The sequence below is a fragment of the Perognathus longimembris genome, chromosome 11 (genome assembly GCF_023159225.1).
Source record: "Perognathus longimembris pacificus isolate PPM17 chromosome 11, ASM2315922v1, whole genome shotgun sequence".
Taxonomy (NCBI): Eukaryota; Metazoa; Chordata; class Mammalia; order Rodentia; family Heteromyidae; genus Perognathus; species Perognathus longimembris.
In genome coordinates this window covers 18150484-18163432 of record NC_063171.1, presented here as the reverse complement: position 1 = coordinate 18163432, position 12949 = coordinate 18150484, and the positions used below count along the sequence as shown (strand labels likewise).

The 12949-nt window shown below is 37.5% G+C and overlaps 1 protein-coding gene across 2 annotated transcripts in view; it reads right to left on the bottom strand.

Annotated features, from left to right (window-relative positions):
- The window catches only part of Edem3 (ER degradation enhancing alpha-mannosidase like protein 3), a 68091-nt gene extending 55310 nt beyond the window's left edge, over positions 1-12781 (bottom strand). For both annotated transcript variants that reach the window (XM_048357830.1, XM_048357831.1), the window contains exons 1-2: positions 12425-12781; positions 7722-7767 (exon numbers count right to left, since the gene is read on the bottom strand). In XM_048357830.1, the coding sequence (XP_048213787.1) occupies positions 7722-7767; positions 12425-12585 (207 nt within the window). In that variant the 5' untranslated portion in view covers positions 12586-12781. The remainder of the gene's footprint in view (positions 1-7721; positions 7768-12424) is intronic.
- Positions 12782-12949: the final 168 nt, after the last annotated feature.

Here is a 12949-nt window from a genome sequence, read left to right as displayed (position 1 = left end):
AGCCATAAAGTTAAGAAAAAGAAAGGAAATGGGAAGGGGGAAGGTGGGATGGGGGGGAGGGAGGAGGTAATAAGTTGGATAAGAAATGTACTCACTGCCTTACATATCAAACTGTAACTCCTCTGTACATCACTTTGAAATGAAATGAGAAAAAAAAACACGTACATCAGAAAAGAAGGTAACATTTCTTTGATTACAAATGACATGGTAGATAAGATGAAAAAATAGCAAGGACCACAAAAAAAGCTCCTTTGTGTAGCAAATTAAATCAGTAAGTTTGCATGAAATAGGACTGATAAAAAGGTATTGTATTTCTGTGTAATATCAATCAACAGTGGATATTAAAATTAGAAGAACCACAATTTACAATACCATCTGAATTGTAAAATAGGTATATATTCAAAAAATTAACAAAAGATGTACACAGATCTGTAAACTGAAAACTATAAATTATTACCACAACATTAAATAAAGCCTACATAACAGACATTGTATTCACTAGTGTTAAGCCCAATGGGTTCACTAAAAATAGAAATTGACGATCTGATTTTTTAAAAAGAAGCTCAAGAAAAAAAAAAATTCAAGAAACAAAAAAAGCTCAAGAACAGTGTCCAGGCCCGGAATTCAAGGCGCACGCCTGGCACAAAAAATAAGAAGGATGCTTCAAAAGTCACTATGTATCCAGGAATGTGGCTTAGCGGTAGAGTGCTTGCCTAGCATGCATGAAGCCCTGGGTTTGATTCCTCAGCACCACATAAACAGAAAAGAGCAGAAGTGGCACTGTGGCTCAAGTGGTGGAGTGCTAGCCTTGAGCAAAGGAAAGTCAGGGACAGAGCTCAGGCCCTGAGTTCAAGCCCCAGGACTGGCAAAAAAAAAAAAAAAAAGGTCACTATGTAGTAAGAAAATTAAATGCTAAAGTGCAAGCTGTCAGGATATATATCTACACAATATATATGTGATAAAGGATTAGCATCCAGAATATGTAATAATTTTTACAACTCAGCAATAACAGGACAAGTCAGTTTTAAATAGAGAAAAGATTTGAACAGATGTTTCATCAAAAAGATATGCAAATAGCGAAGAAGCACATGGCAAGATTTTCAAGGCCATTAGTCATCAGGAAAAATCAAATGAAAGTCACAATGAAATACCACTACACACCCACGAGGACAGCTAAAATTAAAAAGACTAAAAATACCAAGCATTTGAGAGGATGTGTAGTAACTAAAACTTGTACACTGCTGCTGTGGAACGTAAAGCATTATATCCACTTTTGAAAAGTCTGGCAATTTCTTATAAAGTTAAACTTACACTTACCACAGAACCTAGGAATACCAATCCTGTGTACGAAATACAGGAAAATGTAAGCCCACATAAAAATTGCACTGACATGTTCACAGCAGCCAGGTACCAGACACTCACACCTGTCATTCTAGCTACTCAAGAGGCTGAAATCTGAGGATGACAATTTGAGGCCAGACCAGGCAGGAAAATCTGTGAGCCTTTTACCTCCAATTAACCACCAACAAGCTAGCAGTAGAGTTGTAGCTCAAGTGTGGTAGAGTACTAACATTGAATGAAAAAGCTAGGAGATAGCCTGAGTTCAAGCCTCAATACCAACAAACAATTAATAATAATAAAAATAATAATAGCCAAAAGGCTAGAAACAAGTCAAGTATTCATCAATTGGTAAATGAATAAATGGCATTCTATTGAATCAACTTTATTTCGCTGAGAATTGTGCACTAAAAAATTGAGTGTTTATTGCTTATACATTAAACAAAAGAATTTGGTTCTAATGAGTTAAAATTCTATTTGGAATACCAGAATGTGAATATAAAACATTATAAAGGATATGATATACTTTCCTGTGTAAGTTTGGTAGGGTTTTAGGATGTGCTAAAGGTAGAGATCAAGGAACACTGATTAACAAATGATAGTACCACAAAAAGTTAAATAAAATTTTATGATGAGCCACACATAAAATGCTTTGCTTTCAAACTACTCTTTTAGAGGGAGGGAGCCAGTACTGAGGTTTGAACTCAGGGCTTTGCACTTACCAGGTGGCACAATTCTACTGAGCTTCTGGTCCTGTTTTTCACTAGTTATTTTTAGGATGAGGTTTCACTTCCAGACCAGGAATAGTTGTGGTCCGAGTTGTAGTCTGCCTACTTTAGACTTTCAGTCATTGCTAGAATCACAGGTGTTCAACATTTTGTCCAGTTTCCTCTTGAGTCCAGTCCCCACCTTAGAGATAGAGTCTTCTGGACTCCAGCCTGGGCTGGGCCTGGAACCTTTATCCTCCAATCTTAGGTCTTTTACATGATCTTGGAATGACAAACAAACACCACTGTGCACAGCTATCTGTTGAATCTCAAGACCTTTTTCCATTTGAGCTAGCCTCATACTGTGATTCTCCTGCTCTCAGCACCCAAATAGCTAGGATTACAAGTCTGAGCCATCATAGCCCAGCCAGAATATTCTTGTTCATGAACAAACTATTAATAAGAAACATCAGGTACAGAGTTTCAGATGAAAAGGCTTTAGATGGATGCAAAATAATGTGAATGAATTTAATAACACATAGCCATATATTTAGAAATGACTTAAATGGTACATTTTCTGTTTTATGTTTTACTAAATGAAAAAATCTAAGCCTATGCATGGTGGCTCATGACCATAATCCCAGGTACTAAGGAGGAGGAAATGAAGACTGAAATTTAAGGTCAGTCTAGGCAACCAAGCCAGAGATTCTAACAAGCCAGGTGTGGTGGTGTACACCTATCATCCAAGCCACAAGGATCAGCCATATATAGAAGAATTGCAGTCTGAGGCTACCAGTCCAAAAACAGGATACCCTACCTCAAAAGCGACTAAAACAAATAGTAGAGCTCATGACAAGCAAATGCAGTAGACCCAAGTTCATTACTGCTACAAGAAAGAAAAAGAAAAAAATTCAAGTGGGAAAAAGAAATATTACTAAGGAAATATACATAAAGCTGGAAATCACTTTTAAAAATAGTTCCTCTGGTTTAATGAGAAAGACTAATTGGCTGGCTATGATGGCTTAAAGCTGTCATCTCAGCAATGGCACAGGGATCATGGGTTCAAGGCCAGACTATTTATCAAGAACCTTTCTCAAACTAACAAACAACAAAAATCCAGAAAACAAAGACTAACCTGTTACTTCTTTCACAAAAATGAAACAAACTGTAAAACATAAAAGTTACAGATTAGATATGACTTTACTAGTCATAGAAAACTGGGTTTTTCAGCTCTTCCCAAGTCTATTTCTAGTACTATCAAGTACAACCTTTGCTTACTTTTCAACTGAATTGATTACAATAGTCAGGAAAAAATGTGGGAGACAATGTCAGGGAGCTCAGATGCAAAAAGGTTGTGCATTTGGGTGGCCCAGATACATGTTATTTTGTCATCTAACTTAATTCACAAACTCAATTCAGCATAGATATTCAAAACATGTTACTAGAGACCCTACAGTGGCTATGGTCTGTGGGTAAGAAAGATTACATACGAACTGTCAAAATAAACATCAAAGTTCATGTTATTTCTAAAAAAGAAAGAGCCATCTGTGCAATTCTGTGGGTAAACTGCAGTGTAATGGGGCTAAAGATTTGTCAAATATTGTTATGTTAGTAATTATGCCAACAACTGATAAAATCAGAAAATCTTTGGCTATATCTCCAGGGATGGCAGAGATGTAAGCTACCTAAAGCTAGGCAAGACACTTGATTGAGAAATCACAAGAAAGGAATTTTTTATTTCATTAGTGAAAAGAAAATGTAAGCCCAACAGAGCACAGGCCCAGGGCAGAAAGAAAAGAATGCATGTGCTTTAAGGAGTATCTCAGAAGGGAGCTGTGAAATAAATCTAAATGAATTTTTAGGAGGGAAATTTCAATCCCAGGCAGAGAACACATAATGGTGATAGTAGTAGTTACTATCAGTTGCTAGTACCCACAGAGGAAGCAAACACTTATGCAGTATTCTTACTTGCCAGACATTAGTTCTAACATGCTGTGAGGCCAGCAAACCATTGTCTCCATTTTACAGAAAGGAGGAAACAGGCTCCAAGATTAGGAAACTTTCCCATTGCCAGTACGTAGGTGGCTTAGCCACTATCAGGGTATCCCGTTCCAAGTCCAGATTGCTTGCTCACAATTACATTATACCTACATCTTTGGAAAATGCTATAATTTCCATGGGAACCCTGAGGATTAGAGGAATTGTCCTAATTGTAGACTAGACTAGAGAGTAATAATAGGAAGAATTAGTAAACTATGAAGAAAAGCTTTCAACATTAAAAGCCCACCATGTACCAGGCGTTTCACATTTGAGTACAGTAAGCAATTGACTATAACTAAGAGATTTATGGTCCCCACCTGAAATTCACCATAAATTTTAATTTTTAAGAATCTTTCTAAGTTATTTCTTTATATCTCATATCACAGTACTCATGTACAAATAAAATTTATCTTCGCAAGACTTAATTCTTTCAGTTTAGTTCTTTCAAAAACAACATTAAATAAGCACTTATATTCCAAGCAACATGCTAAGCAGAAGACAAAAAAGACAACTAACAAAATGAAGAAAACAGTCTTTATTCTCAAAACTCTTGTAGTCTACTTCCCTTTCACACTGCTAAGACACTGTTTAGAGATTATCTGAACCATTTATAGACCCACATTGTAAACAGGGGTCAAGATTTGAACACAAAACCATCTAACCCTACACCTCTACACTTTTACTCCATATGAAGCAAATAGTGCTTCTGAGTATAGAAACTGAAGAAATTGCTTCAACTAACTTCAAGTAACAACAGGCACCTAGATCTCTTAATATTCTAGAACAGTGTTGTGTTAGCAGAGAACTTTAAAGGCAAAGGATAAATTCTAGACTAAATCTTGGGTTACAAGTATCACATAGACTGAGCACAGCACAAGTACACTACCAGTATTACACATGTTGTAATAAAGCCCAACATTTAAAATTATATATTAAAGTGACCTATAGATGAGAATGGCCTCATCTTAGAAAATGTGGAAGAGGATGTTACTTCCAGAAATCCCTAAGCTTGAGAGTTGAAATCCTTCCCATTTAGATCTTATAAGTAGTTTGTTGTAACCAAAACTGGGCCAGAAAGTCCTGTGTGGGCTGCACTTACTATCTGCTCATCACAAACCCATTAAGTTGGTATGCTCTATAGTAGGAAAAAAAATTATACTGACACAATGTTCTGCTGTGTACCTACAAGAAAAAAGATACCATTTTATACAGAGGCTCTTAGTCACAGCAATATGTAATAAAATCACTAATGTGCCTATTATGTTATTCAACTTTGGAATTCAAGACATGTACTTAGAAGTTGGCTACATTGGAAGCAATATAGCATGATCCCACTTTGTCATCTCCAAACCATTAGCCTAGTGTTGCTCAATTTTACTTTGTCCAAAGTGAACTGACCAGAAATAAATTGTCTTGAAAGAAATATTAAGGGAATAGCTACCACCTGGAGAAATGAATCTAAAAAGTACCCTTACCAAATGCAAATATAAGAAATGGCAAGGACTACTAAATTTCTTTTAAAAACATGTGTAAATAATATAAAAATACACAACATATACATACTTAGATGTCCACACATAACAAGAATGTTGATATATAAAGATGTTTTGCTAATATAAATGAAAATGGATCATGAAAACTAAAGCAGAATTAAAATTAGTCCCCTGCTGAACTTTGGCTAGCTACATTTTATAGCCTGCACTCATAAAAGAAAATCTAATAACACACATGTAAAGTATAAAAAGAGTTAAGAAGAAATTCTTAGGACAATCTGATTAAAACTCTTCAAAATTATACATTTATATTATATTTATTTCTTATTATATTTATTTATTTATTATTTATTTCTTATATTATTATATTACATTTATTTCTTTTGAGCTCTAAAATTTGCTCTAGTTGATCTACATTGCTGTTTAACAGATCTCGAAATCTTCCCTTTTTCTTTATTTCCTTAAGGTAGAATTAAAGGTAAAATGCTATTCATCTTAAAGGTGCTCTAAGATGCTTAAAACGATATGATCAGCACAACAGGAAGCAAAACATGTTCAATTCAAAGTCCACAGAATATAATTTGAACAGTGGCTAGTTAGGTTTACTTCTTTTAATACTTTTCTTCATATGAGTGTATAAAATAATATTGTAGTTTCTATTTTAACTAGTTTTGAGCATGAATTTCCTTTAAAGACAATTTTAACATATTTTTCATGTTTACTTCTACAATATCCTGTTAGATAAAGCACTCACTTCAATGAACACTTCACAGTGCCCAAGTAAACTGTATAAATAGAAACTTGTATAATTTAGCTACAGTCATTTCTTACATATTCAATAATTGATTCTCTAAGAACCACTACTAGAATACTCCATTAGCTTATATTTGTCCTGCTTTTCATTATTAGTTATTTTTTTAATATTTACTTATTTATTGTCAAAGTGATGTACAGAGGGGTTACAGTTTCATATGTAAGGCAGTGAGTACACATTTCTTGTTCAACTTGTTTCCTCCCCCTACCCCTATCCCTCTCCCTCCAATGAGTTGTATAGTTGGGTTTACACCAAATGGTTTTGTAAGTATTGCTTTTGGAATCGTTTATCTTTTTATCCTTTATCTCTCAATTCTGATATTCCCTTCCCTAGTTCAAATACACATATATACAGCATACAGGGTACTCAGATGAGATACAGTGATAGCAGGGGTACAACCACACAGAAAGGGAATACAAGAGAAAAAAAGAGCTACAGTTTCACATGGCATGTTGTGTCCTGCTTTTTAAAAGTGTTCTTTAAGAAATATGCTAATATTTACCCAAATGATCACAAACAAGGCCACACTAAAGCTACCAATACAACTATGTTCACTGCAGCATTATTTACCATAGCCAAGATATGGAACAAACCCAGATGCCCCTCAGTAGATGAATGGATCAAGAAAATGTGGTATATATACACAATGGAATTATGCATTGCCCCATTCATAAGGAAATGGAAAGACTTGGAAAATATCATTGTAAGTAAAGTAAGTCAGACCCAAACAAACATATGCTCTGTGGTTTCCCTCATTTGTAATAACTGGTATATGTCTAGGATAGTCCTAGCAGAAAATCACAATAGCTCAAGTTATGTACATATGACCATATAAAATGTTCCTCATTGAAATGAATTCCAAGGTATAGAAACAGGAGGTGTTTTGTTTTGTTTTTATTGTACTGTGTGAAGTTTTTACTTTTTTTCCCCCTCTGGGTTATCCCCTGTTGTCACTGTTTTTTATTTGGTATGCTATATAGATTTATCTGATTGGGGAAAGGGAAAGGGAATAACAAAATGGTAAGACAAAGGACAAAGGGTGATGATGCAACAGGGAGGAGGTAACAAGTCGATACTCACAAGACATTATATTGGAAATGAACTTTACAACATGGGGGGGGTAGAGGGTGAAAGTGGGAGAAAACAAGGGGGTAACAGTGTTGGACAAGAAACGTACTCATTACCTTACTTATGTAATTATAAACCCCTCTATACATCACCTTTACAATAACATAAAATTTAAAAATGTTAAATGTGCTATCTCACTAGACTGTGCTTACATAATAACTAGTTCATAAAAGGGTACATAAAGAGAAGCTTCCTACTTACCATATAGTTACCATAAGCATGATCAAACATTTCCAGTACTTGATTCCTAATTTGGGGGGAAGAAAGAAAGAAATGAGGAAAGGTTAAGTATATTCCATTTACTGTGTTTTAAAAAGTTGATTTTCCTTCAAAAGAATACACTACTATAAACTAAAAAATTTACTTAGAAGGAAATACAAACAAAATCAGAAAATTGACCAGTTAGTAGACAAGCTTTCATTTACTCATCACAATGCTGGGCTAAACTTTTACTAGACCTATAAACTGTTTTTAACTCATCTTGGAGATTTCCTAATACGACTAAATGATGCAAGCCATGATGATAAGAAAAACTGATGCTGAAAGGCAATTACTGTATCTCTTAATGTAACCCCAACAATTCCCACATCATCTTTAGAGTCACTGAGATTAAAGGTATAATACACTGCCCAGCCTTGAAATCATTAAGCCTTTGCCTTTACTTTGAACCAAACCAAAATGCCACCAGGAGGGAAGTAGATCACATCTGCAATCCTAGCTACACACGAAGCTGAGATCTGAGCGAGAATGCAGATTTGGAGCCAGCTTTGGCAGACAAACTGTAGAAATTCTTATCTCCGATTAATCACCCAAAAGCCAGAAGTGGAGCTGTTACTCAAAAGGCAGAGTGCCAGCTTTGACCAAAAAAACAAAGGGACAGCGCCCAGACCCTGAGTTCAAGCCCCAATACCAACACACACACACACACACTTGGCTAGTTTAAGTATATATGTTTGTCATTTTTTTATGATGTACTCTGCTTCCTCCAAAACACAAACAAAAAACAGTATTCACCTCTAAAATGAGATTTGTCCCAGCACACAGGAGACTGAGGAAGTTTGACTTCCATGAGGCTACCCTGGTCTATGCAGTGAGACCTTCTCTCAAAAAAATAAAATAAAATAGCAGAGAGAAACAGAGACAGACAAGAGAAAAAAAAATTGCCTAGTCTTCAAATCTTCAAGAAGCCTGTTTAAAATGGAGATTTAAGACGCCAACACCAAATTTACTAAAAACCTAGAAGGCAGGAGGTTGGGACTAGGGAATCAATGTCTCAAGGAAACACATGATCAGGGGCTTGAGTGGTACCAGAAAAACTACTAAAGTTAGCTCTATAATACACAAGGCCAAATCAATAATCAGAAAAATAACTAACCATTTTTTACTAAATCTTCCTTATCCAAACTTCCAGTTACTGGGCTGGGGATATGGCCTAGTGGCAAGAGTGCCTGCCTCATATACATGAGGCCCTGGGTTCAATTCCCCAGCACCACATATACAGAAAATGGCCAGAAGTGGCGCAGTGGCTCAAGTGGCAGAGTGCTAGCCTTGAGCGAAAAAGAAGCCAGGGACAGTGCTCAGGCCCTGAGTCCAAGCCCCAGGACTGACCAAAAAAAAAAAAAAAAAAAAAAGAGAAACCAAACTTCCAGTTACTAATAGTAACAACTGAAAAAACATGTTACAGAAAATGATTGCTTATATTTTAATTTTGCTTCCTATGGTACTGCCAATGTCATTTTAAAACCTGTACTCCTATACCAGGTGTTAGTCCTGTAATCCTAGCTTCTCAGGAGGCTGAGATCTGAGGACTGCAGTTCCAAGCCAGCCAAGGAGGAAAAGTCTATGGACTCTTTTATCTCTAATTAACCATCAAAAAGCTGGAAGTGGAGGTGTGGCTGAAATGGTAGACCGCTAACCTTAAGAAAAAATAAATTAGCTCAAGGACAGCACTTAGGCCCTGAATTCAAGCCCTAAGACAGTCACCAAAAAGGAAAAAAAAAAAAAGCCTGTAATCCCAATGACGACAAAATGCTGGTAATAATGCTATAAGCACTAAATTATGACCTACAAAAATTAAATCCTAACAATTTTAATGAATAACCATTCAAACACCTAGCCATAAACACTTAACCATCAAAACAAAATTTCACCAACACTAAAACACTAATTCTTTATATAAGTTTACATATATACTTATATATCATGTATACTATATAGTATATACATGTATATGAATATATATTTAGTATATGCTATATATCATATATACTATATATTCTACATATCCTATATTTAATATATACTATATAGTATACATACAATATACTTACATGTGAAATATATAAATATGTACATATACTATATAAACATCTATACACTTGTGTATACTAGTATACTTTTATGTAAGTAAGTATAAAGTATGTAAGTACAAGTATGTACATATATACTTGTATATATAAACTTACACATGCAAACACACACATATATACACATATGTACAATAGAATATGGATCAAGTGAGCTCAGAAAACTGTGGAGTATCTTAAAGAATCCCAATAAGCACCTGCTACACTGAGGATGACAAAGTTCACTCAAGTTAGCAACAGAAGGTAAGCATACATAAAAAGATGAAAACTTTGTCTTTCAAATACTGATATTAATAAATGGAATACAAATTCTTTTTTTTCCCCTCCCCTGAAATGAGATCCATACAAAACACCAAGAATTAGACATTTCTGTACGTGGTGATGGTAGTGCAAATACAGGTATATTACAGGTGACAGATGCTTTAACTTCCTAACCCAACTTTGCAGTACCAAATTTTCAAAATTATGAGTAAATCTGCATAGGAGGACACAACTATTTTCCAATCTTACATATATGCAGCATATGTTCATCAAGTTTCATAATCCATACTTCAAAGCAAACCTACTTAATACCCAGCTGCTCTCTAGCACATTTAAGTCCTAACAAAGGCAAGTACAGAATGTTAAGTTAAAAAGTTAAATACTACCAATATAAAATAACAAGCCTCAATAACTGGAATTTCACTTTTGAAAATGAGCTCAAAATATGAGCTGAAATCTCAAACCAATACGTACATTTCCAGTTAAAAATTCTACTCAAAAATTACTTATCTAATAATCCTTTTATCAAATAAAGTTTTTAATAAAACAAGGAGAGAGGAAGGTGGTAGCAAATCAAATAAAATTTCTGCAGTCCTTAGTAGATTTAATACTTTTAATCTAGCTTTAAGGAAATGCAGCACTGTAGAATGATGGGTTCTGTGGTTCAGACACAACTGACTTTGAAAGTTGGTTCCACCAATTCCTAGCTTAACAACTCTAAACAAGCTGGCCTTAAATCTTAACTTCTGTATTTGCAAAGAAGAAAGCCACCTAATGATGAAATAGGAAGAATTACACACATAACTGTGTTATGTTCCTAGAGTGGGGTTTTTAGGTAAAACAGTTATCAATTATACCTTCAATTGAAAGAGAAAATGTAAGGTATTCTTGAAAGTTTATTAAACAGTACGTTTTCACAGTTGATACATCTTTTTTCCTACTATGTGACTTCTATTATTATGGTATTTAAAAATGAGTATGAATCTTGTAATGATTCAAATAAACTGTATAAATTAAAACGATGGTTCAGCTTCCCTTTCATCTTTAAACTCTTCAAACTATTTTTCAAACTATTTTTAATCTTTAAACTATTTTTCTATTTCATCTGGGCTTGGATATTTTCTCTTAAAACAAAACATGGCACAGTAATATCTCTACATTATTCTACAACTTCCTTTTTTATTTTGGTTTGTTTGCCTTGCAAAAATATCCTGGGTAAGATTTCTAATGAAAGATCTCTTCCTTAATATGGTGAAACTACATCCAACCATTTCCGTCCAGGAAATAAATGCACACCCTGCACACCTATCTTGTACTTTTGTAACGTAGATATGCAGAGGTAAGTCTAATGAGTCAAAAAAATATATCGCTTAAGTTTTAGGAAACAGCCTCAATAAATTACATCAAATTACACTATTAGTAAATTATTTTTTAATGTCTCAACTAGCCAATACTGTATTCCCGTGTTTTATATTTTGCAATCTGATGGGCAACCGAACTATTTCATTATTTTAATCTGTGTCCGTGAGACTGAGTGACTTTCCGTATTTATTGCCTCTTTGCACTTCCTCTCCTGACTTAACTGTTCATGCTTTTGCCCATCTTCTATTAATTCTCAGCTTCATTAGGAATCTCTCGTCTACTAATATTATTGACTCTGAATTCGACGGTGCAAATGGAATGGATATTTTAGGACACTTTCAGGACTGATGAAAAACTAGTCAGAGTAAATGGATAATGTTCAATGAGGGTTTCTGAGTTATACCATCAGCCTGTTCCATTACGAGAATGCTGTACTGGGGGGAGGGGGCGGGGGGAACTGGCAGGGAAACGACCACGTTCCAGATGGATAGTCCTTCTCCCTAACAGGTGTTTAGTAAACCCCACTTCCTTAACTAAGGGCGAGATCAGCAACATTTCCCCGAGCTGGTGGCTCACTTGTGTTAAGAAATCTAACCGTGCCTCTGTGGGAAAGCAACCGGGACCCTGCGCGGCGGCGACCGCAAGTGTAAGACCCCCGTCCCGGGCCGCTGACACCCGGCGGCTGACCTCACGGAGCCCCGCACGTGTCACCGGCGGTCCCCGGGGCACCCCGCACCCCCTGAGGTCACGTCGCGGGCAGCGTCCCTCCCTCCACCCGCCCCGGTGCTCGCGCGACGGCAACTGTTCGGATCCCGGCCTTGCTGCCAGGGTCGCGGTGACAGACCCTCGCCGGCAGCCAGCCTCACCCGCGAAGCCCCCCACAGGCGCGCGCACCCGGCAGCCAGTGGTCCTTACCCCAGCCTCTGCTTCTCCTCCCGACTCATGGGCGCGGCCGCCGCCGTCCTCACCGACGTGGCGGACAGCAGGCAGAGCGCGGCCGTGGCCGCTACCAGGTTCCAGGGCGCTCGCTGGGGCGCCGGGGACCCATAGCCCCGGCCGCCGCCGGCTGCGCCCATGGCCCAGCGGTTCCGCGCACGCGCTGGGGCTGCTACGCCCGGGCGGCGGGACACATTGCCGGACGCCGGCGGCGAGGGGGCTGCAAGCCTGGCCTAGGGTGGACTGTGAAGCTAGGCGGGCGGCCGCCGGCGCCGAACTGTTTGCCAAAGCCACCGAGTCGGTCCCCAGCGCCAGCGCCGCCACCGCCCTCCGCCCTCCGCCTCTCGGAGAGCCTCCCCCAGCTTTCCGGTGTCGTAGTCTAGGAAACCGCCTCCCCGACGCGACTTCCGGGTAGGGGCGCAAGCGTTGGGCCTCAGAACCAATAGGGACCGCGTCGGAGCGGGGCTGGTCCCAGAAACAGGAGAAGGCATTGGCCGGCAGAAG